Source organism: Mauremys mutica, chromosome 8, assembly GCF_020497125.1.
Source record: "Mauremys mutica isolate MM-2020 ecotype Southern chromosome 8, ASM2049712v1, whole genome shotgun sequence".
In the NCBI taxonomy this organism is placed as follows: Eukaryota; Metazoa; Chordata; order Testudines; family Geoemydidae; genus Mauremys; species Mauremys mutica.
Window position 1 is genome coordinate 99,802,662 of NC_059079.1, and position 23,440 is coordinate 99,826,101.

Consider the following 23,440-nt stretch of genomic DNA (forward strand, 5'->3'; position numbering starts at 1 on the left):
GTCACATTGTTAAAAAGAGACACAAATTGCACTTGCACGTACAACACTGGGTAGGCCTCTAATTAGTTAACATTTAATTAGATGAATTAGTTAAAGCGTACTTAGAAAATGTTAAGTGCTACAGAAGTGCTAATTATTATTATTTGGCCGACACTTGTAGTCCTTACTTCAAGCAAAACTCCTTTGAATTCTTTGCTGTTTTGCCTGAGTAAGGACTGAGTAATTACCTATTAATTTAATTTGCACACACAAAACTGGAATGCCTATTTCAGGCCTAGTTGAACCCTCTTTGAAAAGCCAGACCCAGATGCTTACCACTAAAGTTTTCCAATCCAGCAACTGGTCAACAATTCCAAAAAAACAAGTGTGGACACCTCTAGTTAACTGATACAATATTTTAATAATTCTGGGTTGCCACAAAGGCATCTTTTGTAGAACACCACAGTAATTTTAAAATCAACTAGAATATTATCTTAAGGTTTGTATAACATGAATAAATAGATTTCAACATGTTTTAATAAATGAAGGGGGGTTTCCCTTATGGAAAATGACAGCAACACAATTTCTGAAATCCTCTAAATTTAAATGAAGCTTAATATGTCTGCTTAAAGATTTTGTTTAAAATCAACAATACATTTTAGAAATGGACTGTACCCAAGCCTGCTGTGTGTGCTACAATGTTCTCAGTAATTAAATCTGTGGGGGATATTGCAGTGACAGAGCCCAGTTCTTGCTAGTAAACCCTTTCCTTCCTCCAAATGAAGAGCCAGAAAAAAGGATTTTTCCCATTAAGGCATCATGGATGACATGGTAGTAAGTATATGATTTTACTTCCTTGCTTCCCCTTAAGTCTGCCACAGCCCCGATTTGCAGATCTAGTGAACATGCTTATAGAGGCATTCAGGGAGGAGAAGGGTCATTTGAAGGTTATTGATTATAGGTTTTAGGGAAGAGTAGTTATCTTTTGGATCTGTTATATTCTTATTTATTATTTGTAGTGCTTGTTGTTATTACAGTGAATAAAAGTAATATCTAAGAGGCCGTAACAGTAATCTGTTTGGTGTTCTGAATGTTTATATTCAAATATTTGTAAGAGCACCCAGAGCAATGGAAGGTTGCTTGAAATAAACTAAAATCAATCAATATTTAAGGAAGAATGGTCTCCATCACAAAATGCTTATAAGCATTAGTGCATTAAGCCTGCTATCATCCCTGTGAGGAATGTATGTATGTATGTATGTATGTATCTCCATTTTACAGATGGGGAAACACATACCAAAAGATTAAATGATTTACAGTATGGCACAGTCAGAATTAGAACCCAGGAATCATAACTCTCAGTCCCCTTTACTAGCCCCCTGATCCCATTGTCTCCTCTAAGTATGAGGGTAACTGTATTCTGAGAGCTATGAGTAATTTACCTTTTGCACAAAATCCCACAATTCTGAAAGAGCAAGGTAGTGCTGAAGAAAGCAAAACCAGGTTCTCTCTCGCCTTCCCTGTAACTTTCCATGACTCTTTCCCCCTCCCCCACACTCTGAAAATACTGTACAGTGGGAATTTCTAAGAATTACAGCGCTCATCACATTGTTGGGCTGCATTAGTCATTTAAAATAAATATCTGCTGTGCCAGGAAGACCTAGAAAATTTAGTATCATTAGACTCTTATTTAAAAAAACAAACACTCCTCCCTCCCCACAACAACAAAACTTTAGATTCTTTCTGGAAACACAGTTTCTGACTTAATGCTTTAGATAAATATTTTAATCAAGATTGTCTTTTAAAAACAGCAGTTGCATGTAGAAATGACTTAGAAGCATTTAACTGATTCCAAGATAATGCACTATTTATAAGTAATCTGTAAAATTTTCAGAATAATGAAAGGACTTGTTTGAAATTTCAATGGGTCAAGACAAACATCATTAACAATAACAATTAGCTACCAGTCTGTTAACCTGCTTGCCTTCTTTAGTACAGTAAGTATCTTAGCAACAGACATACTGTAACACCCATGAGCCTTTCTTATTCAACCGAGCCTGTGTGGAATGGGCCTATAACCTAGTAGGTGAAAAGGGCTGTTCACTCCCACTGCATCTATGAGTGTTGAGGGTGCTCAGGACTTCACCTGAGGTACTCAGCAACCACAGATCAGGCTCAATGTTCTGCCCTTGTTTTTTCTCAATATAGAAAAAAAATACACTATGTTGGATCATTAGGAAAATACGCTGAGGCACGCTGAGCTGCTGAAAAATAATTTCTGGGGAATGCTTCTGAAAATATTCCTAAACAATGAGCTGACAAAACAAACAAACTATTTTATCCTGTGTTTTTGTTAAATGCATGCATTCAAAGATATCACTTCTTTATATACTACAATGCAGTGAGATCTTTGCCTTTTAAGCTTTCCATGTTTTCAGGCTTAAAAGGAATCCATGAAAAATCAAATTAGTCCCCTAAATGTTTTTTCTAGGAAAAAAATTACCATGGTAACAGATTTATTATTTGTCACTTCACGTAAGGTAAGAATGCCCTCTATTTTTAACCTAATAAAGATGGAGAGTAGGATTTAGGGAATTCTTAGATTCATTAACAATAATTTTATAACCTTGATTTCTGCACTGAGTACTCACTGCCTTTAATAACAGTTCCTAATATGGGGCAAAAGCAGAATATGGCCTTTAATAGCTAGGTGATGTATATCAGCATGTATCCTCTCTACATGAGCAGAAGTGCACATTTTACCTGGGTTTTTCTTCATAGGAGGTGTAATTTGCATCATATTTGCATTTTTTTCCCTGTTACAAATATGAGACAAGCAAACTCCCACTAATGTCAACGTGAGCCACGATTTGCCCCATCAAATACAGCCACTGGGAAACAGCTCCTTCATACATGATTTGTGCTTCCCATACATAGGCATGATTTTTTTTATGTCACTTAGATTTGCACACAAAGTGAAACAGATGCTCTCTTTCACTTGCATGGGCAGAGAGGAGCTAAAACCAGTAGCACTGAGCAGGGGAATCCAAGACATAGCAGTGAGCAGTTCTGTTGAGGAGTTAAAGCTGCTCAGAGGGAGAAAGGAGCATGGCTGCATGGAGACCGAATGGCAGTACACCGCTCAGGGAGCTGTGTTCCACGTGAATAAGGAACCAGTTGTCTAGAGTTCTATTGCATTGCTAGGTTGCACTCTTTCACCAGGATAAGGTTAGAAATCCCTCACCATTAAGGGGACAAAGGAAGGTTAACTCTGCAAGGTAAACCCATTATATCTGTGATTCATATCACAGGAGCACTGGGGCCCAGAGTTGCTTATTATTAATTATTTGTATTATTGTTATCACTTAAGAGACCCAGTCATTGATCCAGACCCCATTGTGATTGCTGCAAACAAAACCAGTGCCTGCCCCGAAGAGCTTTCTCTCATTGAAATGAGAGCAAAATTCTACTGGCTATGTTGTCATCAGGGTCAGGTCTGTGATACCATGACATTAATTCCTATTTTGAACAAAAGAATTCCAAATCAATTCCAAGAGCCTTAACTTGGTTGCTCTGTAGAGAGAATATTTAGTTTATAAACTTTGGATTTTAACTAATCAAAAGGTCTTAAAATTTGAATATTTTCAAGAAGATTCCAGGGGAAGCAGCCAATCTCTCCCCTTCAAATGACAATCTGACCACAAGTGTAAACTGCATGTAAAATACAGAAACCATTTGCAGAAAATAAAATAAACTTACTTGCATGCATAATGAACTTAGCAGACAAGCTGTGCAACAATAAATGGAATACAGTCTCGATATGAAATTAAAATGAGTTAAAGGAGACATTCCATGATGGGACAAAAATGGTTCGTCACTTACAATTTACAATACAATGATTTAGTCACTGAATGATAAAAGACAGATGCAGTCTTACTGCAAAATAGTATATCACATAAGTTAAAGACTGGTTTCAAGAAAAGAGACCAGGTTCATTTCTTGAATTAACAATGTCTTTTTAAAGTGCTATTTTAGCATTAAAACCCTGACATACCCAACTCTCAAAGTATGCTCACAGGGTAAATACAATTGTTGATAAATAGCTTTTTGCAAAAGCCTCATTCGTTATTGTAGGGTATTAGATTTTTATTTTGTTTACAAAAACTATTAGAAATAAATATTTGAAATAGGTTTTGATAGAAGCCTGTAAATCATTTATATTGGCAATAAAGCAGGCTGCCCTTTTGTCCTTAGCAAAATGTCATCATTGGGAGAAGCTTAGCTGTAATAATTATGCCATCTAATAAAAAAATGTGGAAAGTTTCATAGCAAGCAAAATTTCACTGCATCAGAATGTTTGGTTAATTATGCACATGAAGACCCATTTATTAAAAAAAAAATTCAAAAATGGTTTCAGGGGATTTCTTTGTTAAAAATGCTTATCCAAATCCGCTCTGTACTGCATGTGCAGATGAACTACAAGACTGGGTGAATGCTAATCAAGCACAGGCCTTTTTTGGGTGTCTCTCTTAAGCAAAACTTCAAGATCGGTATTGGCTTATAAAATGCATAGACATACCTTCTGGCCAAGGAAAAGACTTTTGGTGGACAAGACTGTGAATCCATCTGCAGGAGTTCCTTCTGTTGTACTGTCAGCACTTGCTGATTTGCTGACTTCTCCCTGCTTCTTCTTGCAAAAATATAGTTAATTAGTTAACCAGAGGTGAGAAATATGGTTCACTAATACTGATAATATGACATGCAATACACACACCTATATTTATTATGCTATAAACAACTAATACAAACAATGGTATTGGAGTCCGTCCTTTAGTCACATATGTGACTGATTAATGTTAAAGGCAGCTATACATATGCATCCAGAGGAGAAATGACCTCAATGTTTGCATGTCCACCGAGGTCCCCTCTTGCCTATGAAACCACACAAATTAGAGAGAATTCACTAGCCTTCTAAAATTTCCGAAAATATTTTTAACAATTTTCTCAAAATGCGGAAGGGCAATGTGCTCCTATTTGCAAGTGGACATTCTTGGCATTCCTAAGAACCTTCTTCACAGACGAAATCCTGTATCTGTGCATGAAAGTGGTCACTTGGAAATTTCACAGCTGTGTTTTTAGGTACCTATTTGAAAATTTGGCTGTTACCGTAAATAACATCAATAATGTATTCCATTATGCTGTATGCCTGACTAGAGGTGTTGTGGGCACTGGCTGAAAAATTATGTTTTTCAAACCTGGCCCAAGTCATCTTCCATTACCCAGTAAAATTACAGGGTTTATTCCATCCATTTAACTGGATTATTTAACTAGAACAACACAGGTTTGGCCTGCATCAAATTGTTGGATATAAATTAGAACTGTATCATTTTGAAGGGATGTCAATCATGGCAGTGAAACAACTGCTGTAGCAACTAGCTCAACTGCTGCCAAACTGAGAGGCAGGAATATTTTAATTCAAAATAAATATAAATAAATAAATAAATAAATAAATGTCATTCAGCATAAATATGTATTGCCTCAACAACACGTCTGTGAACCAAACCTCTACTTGGGACATTAAAGCAAAGCTACTGTTGTGTTATACTCCCCCCAAAAGTATAGGTAACATAGTGTGCGAGTAAACAAGTAAGGTGGCGAAGATGCAGGAGTATATTTGTGTTTCTAGGAAGTGTAACCATAACCAAACATTATACAAATGTTTTGAAAATTAGATTTTCATGGCTCCTATTTCAATTCTGCTTGAGTTTATTATTAGCCAAATATTAGTATAGTAAGCAGACAATTAAGTTTATTGTGTGGAAGAAAAACAGAACCCCACAACATACTTCCTGCTTTTGTAATCAAGAAAGAAAACAAAATCCAGATTTAAGGAAATTATTAGTGCATGGTTATTAGAAGCTCTGCACTCCAAATGCCAACTACTAGGTGTTCTACAAGGAGAGAGAAAATTCAAGAGTTCAAAAAGTAACTGTAAAATCAGGAAAATAATTAGGACCTCAGAACAGTGTTCAAGACAAAGATATTGTCTTTGTTGAACACAGAAGGCAACATTTTCAAATGCAGCACATGAAATGCCTCTGAACGTTTGTGCATCCAGAATTTCTCATGTGTAATTTTCCACAATTTTTTCCCCACACACTAAACCTTGCATGTATGCATATGAATTAGAAAGAAATTCCTAACCTCTAAAAAAGGAAACTCTAAAAAAAAAGTTCAAAAATGAATTTCCCTATTTTAGTACAAGAAATTTATCATGATCTGGATGGCCCCCACCCACCCACTTTCTTTTTTCTTCTTCAAATTTTGAATGAAGTACATTTAGTCTTTAGGAATTAAAGAAGTCTCCAGCTCAAAATTCAGAAGAGTCTCATTACAGCAACCTAAAAATGCGGAATAAAATTTTTTTATGGCACTGGTTCTGCTGAAGAATCTGTATTTAGGCAAGCTAAATATCACGACTTCTCCATGCAGAAAGAGATCTATCTCCTCTTCAAAGAGATAACAAAACCCATCTCTGAATTTCAGCAAATTTATTAAATGAGAACAACCTTATTAAATCTACTTTTTAAAAAAAATGCTTGCCTTTGCAATGTTATTGACAAGATACCTAATAAAATCAGCAAACTGAAATAAAGAAAAATTACTTTTTCTTTATATTTGCAACTGAAGGAAAAATGATATTGTTCTAATGTGATTTTAGTTTTGATAGAATTATCCAAATACTCTGAGTGCCAAATAATGATACCCCATGCTAAATCCAAGTAAATTTAAATTGCCCCTCTCATCCAGTGGCAGAGCACAGACACTTGTGCATCCACTGCACAGCTGCCACTATAGCTGCTATATGAGATTTTTGGATTCATTTAGTTCATTAATGTGCTAGCCACAATCCTGCCATGCCACAGCTACAATCTCCACCTCCTCAGGCCTATATTCACAGCAGATGTGCCAGTTTGACTGACATTCATGCTTTGAGACACTCTGGGGTGAGGGCTGTTATTTGACCTTTGGTAATTGTTTATGTTACTATTGAAACTGCTACCCCTGATCGCACCCTGACTGGGAAATATCCTAAAGGATATTTACTATATAGGTCTATACTGTATATATATACACACACACATCTAGTCTCTCTGATTCTCCAGTTTTTAGCAGCTCCTGCATTACACGTTTTGGGTTTGATATATACAGATTACTCTACCTTGGACTTCCTTGATCCTTTCTTGCCTCCTGCTTTCTTTGATACAGTTTTCTTCTGTGATGGGGACTTTGCCTTCTTCGCTGGGGGTGGAGTGATGATGGCTTCCAGTTTTCCTTTAGACCCCCGCTTCTTTGCAAGCAGCTCTGGGTGAATATTTGGTAATACACCACCACTGGCTATGGTGACACCTTTCAATAGCTAAATGCAAATAAAGTAGCAATTAATTAAATCCAGCATTTCCACAGTGATAAAGAGCAAGCAGTGTTTATTACTATGCACTGTATTCTGTGTGGTCTATTCCTAGTTTATATATCTCAATAAATATCTCTGAAGTAAAGAAACACTTTCCACACAACATGAATTTAAACTGAACAATTTAGTCAGAAAATGCACAGATTCTTGCATGTTGCTATGCATCCCGGATGTCTTTTGTGCTCACACACGATACATTTTTCATCTATGCTGTCAAATGTGTGCAACAAAGACTAAATTATTCAGCTATAGATTAGAGAGAAAATAGGGAAGTCATATCTGTGGACTCAGGAGCTTTGCAGGGCAGTGTGTGTTCGAAAGGGAGCACTCTAAGCTTCACATTGCGGAGAGTGCGAGGGGAGGGGGAGAGGCGTGAATATGGAGCTCTTAAACTTGCATTTCCCTGAATCTTTAAAAAATAAAGAAATTAACAGACAAGAAACTTCACGTGAAAGGTAATGTGTATATATGCATTTATAAACACATGTATGTATATAACGTATATACACCTCTACCCCGATACAACATTGTCCTTGGGAGCCAAAAAAACATACAGCATTACAGGTGAAACCGTGTTATATCGAACTTGCTTTGATCCGCCGGAGCGCGCAGCCCCCTTTTCCCCCCAGAGTACTGCTTTACCGCATTATAGCCGAATTCGTGTTATATTGGGTCCCATTATATTAGGGTGGAGGTGTATATCCAGAAACGTTACAGTTATAAAGAATCTAAGTGTTAAAAAACATGGAAATAGAACAGTTAAGAAAAGGTAAATCGGGGTTCTCAAACTTCATTGCACCGTGACCCACTTCTGACAAAGTTACTACATGACCTGGGGGGAGGTGGCGGGGGCTGCAACCCAAGCCCTGCCTCCCTGGGTGGGAGTGGAGTTTGGGTTTCAGCCCCAGGTTCCAGCAAGTCTACTGCTGGCCCTAGGGGGCCCATTAAAATGGGTCATAACCCACTTTGGGGTCCTGACCCACAGTTTGAGAACCACGGAGGTAGATAAATATTCAAATACACTCAGAGTCCATGCATGCTATTAACTAAAAGTACATGGGAAATATATCCAGTTGCATATTTCTAAAGACAACCTTAACTCCACTCTCCAATTAGTGCCCTGGACCAGACCAGCATCAAGATTTCTCCTGAATTAGAGAGGGTGCAAGAAGTGACTTAAAGCCCCTGTGGCATTCCCCATCTTGATCTGCGCGGAGTACTCCTTGATTGCAGCTCAGGATCTATAAGGTATGGCCCCTGACCCACAAAAGGAATGATGAACAGGGTAGTATTATGGGATTTCTAGGGAGGATGGCTGGAGTAGATTGTTTTTTCAGCTAGTGGAACACTGGACTGCAGCAGGGAGTTTTTCTTATTATGCATTTGTACAGGACTTAACACAATGGACTGTGATCCCGGTTAGTGCCTCTGGGTGATGTATTCCAACGCAAATAAATGATAAATACTAGTTATGTCTGAATTTATTTGACTATCTCAAAAAATCCAGCCCTCTTACTCCTGAAGTCTGGCCCCAATGGGTTAAGAAAGTTTTAGGACAAAAAAGACAGACCTACATAACCAGAATACATACAGGAATATTAACTCAAAGGAATTGACTGACTCCGTTTCCTAGGAGGCTTTCCCTTGGTGTCTCAGAGGAGGCAACTGTTGTGTTGTATCTCCTTTGCATTGCACATTTTATTCCCTGAAACGTAATTAAGTGGCGTACTTTAACTAGTTACATTGTGAAAGAATGAACTGCTTTCCAGTGGCCTGCTCAAGAAGCAGAGGTTTTGAATTACAATTCAGTAATACGGAAGGATAATGGAAGAAACCCTAAAGGAAATCCTGGCCCTCACATGATGGAGACTTTTCTTACCTGATTTAATTCTTCATCATTTGCTACAGCCAACAGGATGTGTCTAGGAGTGACTCGACCCTTCTTGTTGTCCCTCGCTGCATTTCCAGCCAATTCAAGAATTTCCGCTGGGGGGAAATAAACCCGTCTTAATTAAAATATGATAGTTAAAACTCAGTGGATGTTTGGTGAACAGGGCTATAAGACGTCAATTCTCAACAGTCAAACAAATAAGTTGGTCCAATAAAAGATATTATCTGACCCATCTTGTCTCGCTAATATCCTGGGACAAACATGGCTACAACAACACTGCATATAAACAAACATTAAAGCACTATGTAGTACTTTTTGAGAACTATTTGCCTCACTTGGTCAGGGAATAAAATATAAATGGTAGAGGATGGACTCTAATCTTGGAGCGGAGGCATAGCACTGGAAGTTTCACAAAATCCATTTGTGCACTTATAGATATGTGAAGATGTAGCAATGCACACTGTACATTTGAGATTAGTGCAACTCAAAGGGCTGGATTCAGATCTTTTCTTAATTTTACACTAGTGTAACTCCACTGAATCCAATGGAGTTTTTCCTAATTTGCACCAATGTAAGAGAGAACAGGCCCAACTTGTTTTAAACTGTGCTAAAATACAGTCTCATGAAAGATTGAGCACAACAGTTCTCACTGTCTCCTTTTATATTTATGCCAGTGAAGATTAAATGCCTGTTTGAAGTCCTACTATTTAAACTATAGTTATGTTTCATGTCCTCCTAAATCAGAAACCTTGATTCTTGACTGTTTGTTGAGTTCCTGGAACTAACTTTTTGTACATTTTCTAGAATTTTGTTATTGCCAGACTTCAAAGTACTGTGTGCACGTAAAACTAGAAATTTTTGCTGCACTCAGCACTAGCCTGGGTGATGGCTTTTGTTCCTCCTACATTTTTTTCATACTTGAATGAGGATGTTTATTCTGTGTTTCTCATTTGTAGTGCCATTAGGCAGGCAGGCAGACATTTAAGTTAGGTTATAGGCAGGCAGGCAAAAATGCAAAATCTCTTTGCTATGGCAGTGACTTAATGATTTTTGGCTCTTCAAGGAAAGGTTTCCCTCCAAGAGGGGAGGTAATTGACATGTCAAGTTTGTTCACTCCTAGTAGATTATCTCTTTAGAAGAGATTTCCAATCATGTCAAATTGTACTTAGCTACTGCATGTATGATGATGGTTTCTTGATCGGAATTAGGGGGGATTAACTTGTTTCCGTGTAACTGTCTACAACATGAAAGGCCAGTGCTTTATCCACTAACTTATCTATTTTCAGCTCAAAAAGCCTCAGGCAAAAAATCTGAGGGAACCAGTAGTAATTAAAATAGAGAGTATGGGGCACAAATACAGAAGTTACAACAACATGCTCATGTTTATCTGGCTCCGCATTCAAATACCATTGCTATCTCTCACTTTTAGATTGTCTGTACAGAGGGAGATGAAAGACACTGTTTGTCTACTGCTTTTGGATCATTGGTTTTGCAAACCTGTGAGTGGTAATATTTGAAGAGGAGAAATTAAAGGAAAATGTCTTTTTTCAGTCTACCACACACAATTATATCAAAGAATACTGAGCATCAGGGTTACTGAAATCTGACTCTTTCGTTGAACAACCAAGGTGGATAAAAATCAATTATTTAAGTAAAGTCAAACCACTGAACTGGTGGAAGTCACTAGCTAAGCACCTGGAACCAGTGTTTGTTGAAGTGCTAAACCTGTTTTTGACAGCAGTAGCCTCTTCTGCAGTATAGAAAGAATATTTTCTTCATTTTAGTTTATTCACTAGCTCGATTAAATGACTAGTTCATTCAAAGTTAAGAAATCAATTGGGAGTTGAAAAAGCAGGAAAGTTGTTTTCCTTTTCCAAGCTATAAATAAAAAATACGTGTACGAGAATGACACCTACTAGCTCTAAAATCTTGAAGAACATGGTGACCTGAAATAACTAGTTCAATTCATGAAGTACAGATATTTCCTTTGTTTAATAATTCAGTTAGTTTAAAAACACATTTTTTCATAAACGTTGATAATTTTTTCTCATGTATACAGCATTTTAAGGGAGATTTATTTAATAAAAAAATTAAAATGCTGTTTTTGTGTATTTTAATTTAATTTGAATTTCCATCCACAGAACTGGACACAATTCACAAGTAAAAAAAAAATCAGTCATCACCTGGTAAATAAATAATGCATCATTCGTTATTTTCTAACGTAATAAGAAATGTAAAAATTAAGATTCTGAATAAAGGTAAGTTAAGATATACATTTGCTTAAACAAATGTATATAAATATAGTGTATCCTCCTGGTTAGCAAAAAGAAGCACCAAATTTAGTATAAAGGCTATATTTACTTGCAAACAACAAGTTTTTATGGTCGCCAACTAATAAGAATCAACCTTTCTTTAGGAAAATTACTAAAATGTACAAATGCAAAACAAAATTAAAACAGGTGACTGAAATCATTCCATCCTGCTAACAAATGAACTGAATACACAATGAAAGCTGAAGCATAAACTTGCTTTAATGGACAAGTGGAAGGGAATAAAGACAGTATCCTGGAAATGAATAAAAGATGATTTAAAAAATATATCAAAGCTCACATCAGATCACTTTCCTCCAACACTATAAATCTTGAGAAAGCAGTGCTAGATAGCCACAGCCCATGACTTTATATTATACTGATTTTAATATGACTCCCCAGCTACTTTTAATCACGACTCCCATAAAAAGCCAGTTATGACACCTATTGGAAAACTCATAGCTGCTTCTGCCTGTATTACAGTTCAGTTTCATCAAGGACTTCAGCAAGCTTTCAATATCCTCATGTTCTTAAAGGGTAGATGACTTGAGTGTGGCACAGAGAAAGAACATTCATGTCCTTGGTCTTTCAATATGAATTAATGTATTTCATACAAACAACAAATCAGGTAAAAAAAAAATCAGAACTAGTAGGGTAAGGCACCTCCCAAACCTTCATAGAGCAGACTAAAGCCTGCATAATCCTCTTGTCATTCACTCACCATGAGCCAAAGTTCAGCCATACAATGCTTAGCTGCATCAATACAGAATACAAACATTTATTGTGATATTGGAAATGTGTTAAATTCCAAGGGATGGATTCTGCTCTAAGTAACACCTAGTGCATCCCCACTGATTTTGGTAGGACTGCACCACTGTAATAAAGAACTGAAACACCTCAGTCCGTGATCCTTATGTGTGAGGGTTTAGTGCTGACTGAAAGGTAAGGGGGGAATTGGCTGTAACACAGTGTGTTACTTTTTGTTTGCCCCACCCCCACCCCCCCAATCTCTTTACGACATCAGCCACTGCTAACACTTGTGTCATGTTATTCTCTGCATCTTATCAGCATAACTATGTAGACAGGTCATTTTGTAACGAAAGAGCCTAAGAAAGTGTTATGCCTGTAAAGCATGGAGGAATGTTTTATTTGTTCCTCATAAAACTAAAATGTCTGACTCCTACAGTGGAGAACTGTTCTTGTAAGTGCTAAGCTCTCTTCCTTGGACAGGAAACTCATTTTGAAATTACAGTTTTCTAATGGTCCTTTAGGGAAGTTGAGGTAACCCGCTTCCTTTTCAGGCACAGAAGGCAAGGAGAAAGCTTTGCTTTGGAGCAGACGGCCACGGGGGGGGGGGGGGGATGGGGGGTGTCTTTTCTTTTTGCTTCTCCCTACTCCTCTGCCATCACTCCAACAAGAATCCAACAAGCTGCAAGTGCACTGAAATGACTTACAGCACAGCAAAAGTAAGCTGCAAGCACATGTTCCTTCTCAAGCACTGATGCCCTCTCTGGCCTCCCCTCCTGCATTGATTGAATCTGAGCATTATCAATATTATAAATGTAACCAGCACAGGCAACAGAACCCATCTAGTAAAGATAGTAACTGAAGTCAGATCCAAATCAACCCTCCAGATCAACACTTCCTCCAAACCTTAGGGGTCAAGAAGTTCAAAATCTTTCTTGGACCCTAATAATTTGGCCAGAGTCATTCTCCTCCAACATCAGTATTACACCAACTGTAAGTTGCAAGATTTCAACATGTTCCACGATTTTAAGTGAAATGAAAATCTGGTCTTCTCTCCATAGGAAAATTACACAAATCTCTGAACTCTGGGGTGGGAGTTAACTATCCAGTTTGCATCTAAACTTTTAGGTCGGGCCCATCTCACATAGTAACCTGGGGATAGTGCACTTTTGTCAGTTACAAAATTTGAGTAATTAAAGAGATTTATTCCACTATGACGGAATCTACTGTAGTGCTTTATCATTCTTTGAACAAAAAAAAATGTGACCCAGAAGAAGGTGTGATTTTTAAAACTAAATAAAGTTGTTAAATAAGGACTTGTTAAATTGAGGTTAGTTTTTTTTTTAAAAAATAATTTTCAGCAAAACGACCCTTTTTCTGCAGTACTTTAAATGCTCACATCTTTTCAAAGTCCAAGTGCAATACAAAAAAACAATTAAACAAGAGACTGCTTTGAGTCCTTGCGGTACCTCAAGTACTGTGCACTGTAACAAAATTATTGTGCAGTTATATTGGGTTCTTCTGTCATACTGCTTACCAAAATATTAGCACAGTAAGTAAAAATAAAATAAAATAAAGCATTAATAAGACTAAAACAATGGATTTTTTTGTTAACAAAATCTTTTTAACTCCAAGACTGAAATGAAGGAACACCAGCTCTTTCAGTTTGTCTTCTGAAAAAGAACGTCTCCAACAGGAGAGGACAAGATTATACAGTGAGTTGCTGTACTCAGCATCAGCTGTGTTTGTTATAGCATTTATGTATCTGAAAGCTAGTTTTCAAATTCGGAAGACGGTCAGCTGTTGATGACGAAAACATGGCAATGTCAGTTTCCTGTGACTTCAGAGTTCTCTGGATCGTGTCGGGTGCCACCTTCCCGGTACATAAAGCAAACTCCTCTGCTGAAATGTCACTAAAGCCAGGAATTGAGGTGTAATCCTTCTTCACATGAGATATTACAGGAACTCTTCTGGGGTTGAAAATCCTCATGCATTTTAGGAACTTAATTGAGGGTTGCCCACTCTCAGTATCACTGATGTAATTCTTCAGCTTTTCAGCTGAATTGTCAACAGACGAATAAAACAGGTGCACAAACGAGCTACTTTGATTAGTTGTTTTTGTTAACATCTTCAGCCCTGAGAAACTTTTGAATGGTTTCCTCCAAAAATTGAGTGTCTCTCTCACGGAAAAACAGCAGTTTGTCCATTTTCTGAAAAGCAAAGAGAGTGCACAATCTCTGGCTTTCAAATATAGCCATTAGGTCAATGATTCGCTCGCACATTTCATTGATAAAACATAATCTTCAGCCTTAAACATTGGGTTTCATCTGACAGCACTCTTTCAAGTTCCCGCAATGAATATGGTGCCAACTTGTCATACATCTCCGTTGCTTCTTTAACAAAGCTGTGCTAATATTGAAAGTGCTTTTCATCGTACTGAATAGTAGTAAACCAGCTGTTCCATCTAGTTGCTACTGGGTCTGGTGCCATTGTTATACTGGGAACTTTCTGCCTGAGGTAATTTAAGTATCTCATTTTCCTGTCCCCTGCCACATAGAACATTTGTGAGAAAGCTTTTACCAGTGCACTGACATCCTCAAATGGCTTACAAAAACTTTCCCCCAACCAGACTGATTATGTGAGCAAAGCATGTTACATAGATGCTACTGGGAAACAGTCCAGACAGTACCATTTTGTAAGCTTTCTTCATGTATGCGGCATATCCGTGTCAAACACAATTTTGTAACTTTGCACAGTTTTGAATGACTGCTTGAGACACAGTGCTGTGATTTGTTTTCTGCAAGAAGTGCATGTCAGCAAGATAGGAAGACCCCTTCCCAGTACTGGCTTACACCATTAGTGCGAGTAAAATGTTAAGTACATAACAGCCCTCATCATCAGTCATTTAATTGAATATAACTGACACTTTGTCCTTAAGTTTATTTCTCTGAGTGTTGTAGACATCTGTAAGATTTGCCTCTTGAAGCTGGTAACATCCTGGAATTGCACCACTATTCTTCACTCAAGTGTTTAGAAACTGGAATATGAAATGATGGTTTGCTTTAGATAACAGTATGTTTGCTGCAGCTCATGTTAAGATACAGTCACGGACAACATCTAAGCGCTCATGTTGCGCTACTGTGGTTATGTTGAAACACGTTGAAAGCGTACGCTGCATTTTTTGAGATTCTCCATGCAATGCAGCTTTTCTGTTTAAATGCTTCTGTGATTGGATGAGTTGGTTTGAACTGTCGATTTCCTCTGATGGTCCAGAACAACACTGCATGTTTTGCAAAAGACTTTTCTTCCATCTTCCAATACCTGTCCAGGAAAATCTTTTACTCTCTCTTTTGCGGGTATATGTGCAATATGGGATCTTTGCCATGGCATTTTCTGGCAAAAATCGGTCAATGCTCCCTTGACTCTCAGTGTGATCCAACATTTTTCATAGTCTTTGTCTGCTAAGGAATATTATGTAATATTATGTGACAATGCATAGTCAGACGTTTTATGTGTGAAATTACATAGGCGCATACATGCGTAACTCCCTAAGGTGTACCCACGGCACTTCAGACTACATACAGCCCTGCTTGAATTGCTGCTACCTTGGGACTAGGAGATTAACAACCAAAGTAGGACATTTCCCAACAGACATGCTGGGGCAAAGCCCTGCTCTTTCAGAAAGTGCCACTAGATGTTTAGCAACACACTTTTAAAATAAAGATGTAAAAATATTGCACAGCTATGATTACACACACAAATTGGGTATTTGTGCATACAAATGAGTATTTTCAGATGCCTACCTGGCCATTTGCACATAAAAAAAATGGTTACTAACCTTCTGTAACTGTTGTTCTTCAAGATGTGTTGCCCATGTCTATGGTGCATGGTAAATGCATGTGCAAATCTAAGCATGCAATTGACATGGGCTTCTCTTTTTGAACATCTCGCACTTAGTGTCCATGCAAAGGAGGCATGACCTCAATTTTTAAGGCTTTTCTGAAAGATCCACACACAAACTGCAGGAAATTCAAGTTATGTACCTCACGAGACTTAAAAGCTGAGTCGACCCTGCTGGCTCAGTTTCACACCTCGTATTACAAGGAGTCTAGATCTTTCCAACCCGATGTTCAGCCCAGTAAGCTACCCACTAGCATATATCCATTAAACACACACACACACACACAGTCATTCTGAACAGTGCCACAGGCAGAATTTATGGGGAAGGCTAGAAAGGAGTCTAACATTTTCAACAAGTTCCTTCTTTTCCCCATAGATTTCAATGGGACAAAGGACCAAATATGTTCTGCATCCCCAGATTTCAGTGCAATCAAGGCAGTCATTTACTGTGTGTTGATTAATAGGTAGTGATCATACTGCACAGTTTCCAGACCTGCTAATGGCTGGTACAAGAATAACGTCAGAGAGGTGGGACTCCCTTAAAAGGCAGCATATCAACATAGAGAAATCAAAGAGGGCCTCAATCTCTGAATAGGCAAGGCATGGAAACAGACATTCATCCAACTGCAAGAACAACAGAATTTTAGAGCAATTTTCAAGCGAGGGTAAATAAACAGGATTGAGGCTTTCGCTAGATGTGCAACACCTTTATTCTAGTCATTTATTTACTCAAGCATTTTGTTTCCAGATGGATAGTTACTATAGCAACCCTTATGTAAAGGGCCATAGGATGCTGTACATCTGAGATAGACCTTCTAAAAGAATCGCACATCAAAATATTTATTTTGGAAAAAAAGTTTTAGTAAGGAACACACAAGTATCAGAAGGTGTTTAACATTTAAGGGACTGATTCTGTAACCGTTACGCATACATAGGAGAGCTTTCTCATTGAGTCCCTCTGAAAATTGAGAGCTAATCAACATAAGGGTTAAAAAATAGATCTTTATAACAGCGGTTTTCAACCCGAGGTCTGGGGACCCTTGGAGGGCTGCAAGCAGGTTTCAGTGATCTGCCAAAATAAACCAGAGAGGGGCCAGCATTAGACTCTCTGGAGCCCAGGACAGAAAGCTGAAGCCCAAGCCTCACCACCCGGGACCAAAGCTGAAGCCTGAGCAAATTAGCTTTGTGGGGTCCTATGTGGCAGGAGGCCCTGGGCAACTGCCCTGCTTGCTAGCCCCTAACGCCAGCCCTGGCTTTTAATCTACTGGATATGCACAAAAAATTGTGGGTTGTGGAATTTTTATAGCATGTTGTGGGAAAGGGGGGGGGAAGAGAGGGAGAGTCTCAGAAAGAAAAAGGTTGAGAACACCTGGTCTAGCAGCTCCCCATCCCGTTTTTTAAAAAAATACGTGTTATTGTAGTCGCAGATTTAAAAACAACGTTGTTCCAGTAAAAGAAAGGCTGAGATAGGTGTATTGTTAGGGAAGAAAAGTGTAATGCAAGACACCAGTTTGCATGTCATGTGGCTCTGGTTTTAATGGTTGGTTATGAAGCAAAAGAGTGGAGTGCCTTTGGAGAGAAGTGGTAATGTGAGCATGTTGGTTTGTTTGATTTACGTTTATATTTTGTCCATTAAGATTTTTAAACTAAATGGAAGAAAGTGGAGGCTTGCATGTTACAAAGATTTCTCTTAAATACAATCCAGCTAAGATGCTGTGTCCATGACTATCTGTATCAACTGAAAAAAATTCCCTTGCAAAATTCAGAACTGGGCAAACGGATTTGGGTAACAAAAACTGGTCTGAGCCTGTTCCTAAAATCTGAACTAATTTTTTGGGCTATTGAGGTTTTTAAAAGTTCAGTTAAAAAAAAAAGTTTTAAGAGAAAACAAAAGGGGTTGTGCACCTCTGCACATAAGTCAGAGACAAGACCACAGGAAAAGCTGCTCTCTCAGCATTTCCTATTGAACCACAACCAAGTTGTATTAGAAATCTTCACAGAAAGCGTGTTCTAGGGTGATTTTTCAGAGTGAATTTTCATCCTAGAGGGTTGGGATGAGCGTCTGAAGACTTGTCTAAACTCAACATTGCTCACCTCTTGGGCATTTCACAAAATTCTCTCTTGAAATAGTTTCATTTGTGTGTTCCACAAACCAGCTGTGTGCCTTATACACTTTTCTTCACTATGGTGTTTCACTGTTCTGGCGTGGTCTAAAGAATTTAGGAACAAGCACTGAACTTTCTGAGGTTCAAATAAAACACATCACTGAAGTCCTAAATGAAGCATGCACAGTAGCAACATTTGACCTGGATGAAAACACATTCAATTCCATTCTCCTCCCTCTGGATAGTGGGTGGTTTCTATATTTTTCATCTTCAACAAAAAATATTATTTCTCCTTATTGAATGTGAGTCTTTTAAAGTCTTTTCTGGTCTAAATGACAAAGCCTTTCCATTTGGCGGGCTTTCAGAGTTCTAGCCTTGCTTTCCGAATACGAATATGGCTGACAGCCCTGCTCTCCAAGTTCTTTGGATAGATGAACGATTTTCCCCTTTGTTTAGTTTTAAATGATTTCTGCTGTATGGAAGCCTTTTGTCCACCTTCTCTTCAGGGAGATGAAATCATAGCTTTGCAAATTCAGCTTGTAACAGCTAACAGGTGACATGTTGAGACAAAGCCAATTTTTGAATAAAGGACTTCCAACGAAAAGAAGTCAGAGCCTTTTGAAAATTGTTTGAAGCCTCTCTTCTAACCAAAGGAAAATTAAAAACAACACTGAGAAATCAAAGAAAAGTGAATGTTGGTGTAATCCCATTGAGAAAACATGTCTTTGCTACAAAGCCAAGTACATGACAAGGAATCTGTTTATTGTATTTCTGTAAATTAATCCTTCCATCAGCATTTTACTGAGTTCAGATTTGTTTTACATGGTTCCAGAAGGTTTTACCCCAATCAACCCCAATCAAGTATGATTGTTAAGAGTTTCCTGAATTCTTTCCCCTACATATTCCATTCAATCCCCCATGGAACCTCTAGTCTTAACAGCAATGGTAGAATCATTTAATAACTCTCCCTCCCACTCCCACCCCACATTCCTATAAAACAATTCTCAGCCTTGACTCAAAGTCAGAGAAATTTGATGTAGTGAAAATCTATTACAGGGATTTTTTTTTTTTTTTTTTTTTACTCTGTGCAAGCCTTGGTGTTCACCCACTAACCTCAACTCTCAACAAGGCAATCATAGTCTTAGGAATGTGATAAAAAACCTTCATGCACTGGCATCTGGGCTATATCAAAACTGGGCCCTGTTGAGCAAAAACTGTTAACTCTGTCAAGTTATTGTAAGTTTTGTGAGGCAGATAACAGACTGATGTTTACATAAAATACAAGCTGAGGCCACAAAAGCCACTTCCACTTAAACCGTTCTGATCTGACTCAAACTTCTGTTCAGCTCTTTTCTCCTTTCTCTACTCTTAAGCTATTCTTTGTAAGCATCAATATCACTCAACTGTCGGGCTTTTTAAAGTTCCAGGTTAATCACTTAAAAAGGTACAAGTAGTTCAGTTTTTAGGGCACTCTGACAGCGAATTCAAGCTTAAATGCAAATTGATGTGCAATGTTCAGATCCTGCCTACAGAACAGTTCCTTTCCCTTAACTTGGCATATTCCTATTTAACTCAAACTAAAAAAAAAAATTTTTTTTTGCAGTGGTGTTTCCTCTCCCTAGTAGTTTACACTTACTCTTAACAATTTACATATGTTTAAAAAAATGTATTCAAACATGATTAACCTAACTGCTGCCAGACGTTACTTGATCGTACAGCAGTATGTTTTGGCCTAGCTGGTTCAGAGTACAGAAGACTACTAATGTCTTAAGACTTGGTCTTGGTTTAGCCTTTGACCTTTGCAGGCATATGTAATAAACCTGCATTTACAACACACACACAAGGTGGTAGATGCCAATCACCCACTGAAGCCCTAAGTTTAGGGAAACAGCGAATGCCAGTGACATTAGTAATGAAAGAAAAGCAGATGACCTCATACCGAATGTCTGGTTTTTGGCTCAACTTATGTAAAAGGGAGAGTTTCCATATTCTGTGTCTGAGCAGAAAGAGAGGATGCATGGAATGTTTGTGTGTACGGAGGGTGTGCGTATCTGTGTGCTGAGATAACGTGTAAGCATGCTAGGCATAGCAAGGCATTGGTGCATAGTAAGGTCACAAGTCAACCCTCAAGACTTCACTGTCCTAACAGAGTTCTTACAGCTATAAAGTCAAGATTTATCTAGCCAAGTCTAATAATATTTTTACTGCTTTGCTCTCTGAGTTTCATACCATTCTCCACACCATAGTATCTGCTTCACTTCAGTTAGCCACTGGCTCTAAGATTAAAAAGAAACTAGATCTAATGATTGAGAATGTTTTGATTTTTAATAATAAAAAAGTGATTGCATACCATCATCCTTTCCACGCCCCAAATCTTTTCTGTATCAAAAGATACTCTTCTTGGAGGCCATAGTAAACACAATTTTTTGCACTCAGTACATCTTTGTATGTTATTCTAAAAGTGAATGTTAATGTGTTTAACAGCATTGTTTTGTCCTGCTCATCTCATACAATCAGTGCAGTGGTGACGATGTAGCATATTTAAGCCATCACTGCCACAATTGGTCTCTCTCTCCATTTGAGTTAAGTTGCAAACTTCCACATTGTACCACCAGAAGAACACCCAAAATAATAAATCACCTTGATTTCTTTTCTTCTAAATGAAGTTGGTGCTCATGGTAAGCAAGTGCTGGACTGACAGGCCCAGAGACTGGAGTCTTCTGACTGAACTCAGGGGACTAGACAGCTCTTAGTGTGGAGGGAGTAAAGCCCAGGGTCACTGAAGCTCAAAGGGGCTTGGACAACATTGATGGAGAATGAAAATGATTAGAAGAACTTTTTCCAAGACCAGAATCATGGGTCTGAAAACTTTGAGAAAGTTTGGCTAGAAATCCAGATACAAACTGTGCAACTGTCCTCTTTCTCTATGATGTCACCAAAAGCCCAAGTTTGAACATCTCAAACTTTGATGGAGGATTCAGGAATTGAACCTACATTCTGACCTGAACCTCAAAGTTAGGGCCTCTCATTGTTATGATGATCTGGATCCCCAACCATTGAACAAGGCACTCTCAAATTTTGGGTAAATTCACAACCAGATTCCAACTTTGCAGATCAAATCCATCTGCCATTAAAAAGTTTTCATTATCACAGACTTTCAAGAAAGTGGAGGAGATGCAGCAACAGATTTGGGAACCTTCACAATGTGGGCCAGCGAAGAACTTCATCTGCACAAAAGTACAGGCAACTCTTCCACACACAAGGATTAAATACGCTTGCTTCTCTAACAGGTTTTGGATTTTATTGATTCAGAAATACTTTTATTGCACTTGACTTCTTCAAAATACTTTATCAACATTAACAATTAACACTAACAAGACTTTTGTGAGTATTACCCCTATTTTAAAAGGTGGAGAAGCTGGGGTTATTGTAACATCTTCATTCAATGTGTGCCATAAGAGGGATTAAAACTCGGACGTTCTAGTCTTGTGTTCAGATCACACTTCTCTCTAGCAGCCTAATGTGGGGTTCAAGATCAAAAATTAAAATATGTTGCCTGGACAGAGTTTAAATATTGACTCATTCAGAGCAAATTCATTTGGAAAAGTGACATGCTGACTTAAAAGAAGTTGCATTTGCATAAACTGTCATTCTGATGTCAAATTTAACTTGCGAAGAGGAGCTGTCTAGCCATCAGCTGAAGTGTGTACACACCTTTGCATATCCCCATACGTGTAGACTAAATGAGATTCAGAAGAAGAGTTTGTCCTCTCAGTCACAAGTCAAAGCCTGCACGTGGCTTAGCCCTGAGCACTGCCCTCCAAAGGCAGGAGGTGTAGAATAAGGGAAACGTTTACATAGTTCACAACAATGGATGTTCTCCTCCTTCCCACTCCTCTGTCCTGGGATGATGTCAGTCCCAAATGGGGAGAGATGAAAAGAGGCACCACAAACTGCATGAAGAGATGGTTTTTTGATTTCTCTTAATAGTAAGAGATACCCTTTTCCCAAGATCAGGCAGGGTTTTTAGAACAGAAAAAAAGAATGTATAGCAAAATATACCACAGTTTTAATTTTGTGCTGCAGTTTTATTGGGGGGGGGAGAAGGTAAGTAATATATGTGATATTACCACTAAAATATCAACTTTTGCTGCTGTCAATATCAAGATTTATAGACTCGAGGAGGTAAATATTAACCAAAGCTAATATTTATGAAGGGAGGAAATAAATCACAGTGATTGAAATCAGAAGGCAGCAAACCACATGTATTGTCCCATACACTGTTCCAAAAAGATACCCATCACAAACCAGATTTTGATTTAAGTTTATACTTTGAACTATAGCTTTGTTTACTAGCATTTTCCATTGTGTACTATGAAGTTTTAGTAAATGAAACTGTTTTGTTTTCATTATTTTACTTAACAGTCCAAACTACACACTGTTCTGGGAAGCTGAAATTAACTATTCCTGTGTGTTAAGTTAAGCATGTGCATAAGTATTTGCAGGTTCCGAGCCAAAGTGAGCAAGGCTTATAGGAGAAAGGAAATGCTTCATTTATAGAGGTCGGAAGCATTCTGATTCATGCATTTATAGGGCTAGAAGGGAAGACTGTTAAACATTTAATTGATAACATTACAAAGTTTTAAAGTTAAACAGGCACATTTTACAAGTATAAAGCTTTCTAAAGTAACTGCGACAGTCTCACCTCTGCTATGGACGATGGCACAGAACCAACACAGAAAGTGGAATGTTACAAAGAAGCTTTGCCACTACAGTTCTTTAGCAAGCCCACGGCTGGCACTGGTACAACTCAGTGTAAGAGAGACACCATCAACTTAAAAAGCCACATCTGTCTGTAAATATTTACAAGGGACAGCTAAAGTTACTAGAGCTTAAGGGAGGAAGATGGCAACCTTCATCCAACCCTCTGTTAAGTGCTTCAGCATGACCAATGTCACCAACGTGGTGTCTGAATGCCGATCAGTGGTCTCATGGTCTAAAAAGCAACCTTCTCAAACAAAATGGCCCTTTTCAG

General features: G+C 38.1%; 1 protein-coding gene across 4 annotated transcripts in view; it reads right to left on the bottom strand.

Annotated features, from left to right (window-relative positions):
* LOC123375900 (core histone macro-H2A.1) overlaps positions 1–23,440 on the bottom strand; it is a 72,397-nt gene that overhangs the window by 23,440 nt on the left and 25,517 nt on the right. For 2 of the 4 annotated variants that reach the window (XM_045027306.1, XM_045027303.1), the window contains exons 3-5: positions 9,333–9,439; positions 7,202–7,399; positions 4,559–4,666 (exon numbers count right to left, since the gene is read on the bottom strand). In XM_045027306.1, the coding sequence (XP_044883241.1) occupies positions 4,559–4,666; positions 7,202–7,399; positions 9,333–9,439 (413 nt within the window). Of the gene's footprint in view, positions 1–4,558; positions 4,670–7,201; positions 7,400–9,332; positions 9,440–23,440 lie in introns of all 4 variants that reach the window. The other 2 variants (XM_045027305.1, XM_045027302.1) reach the window with 1 other exon arrangement.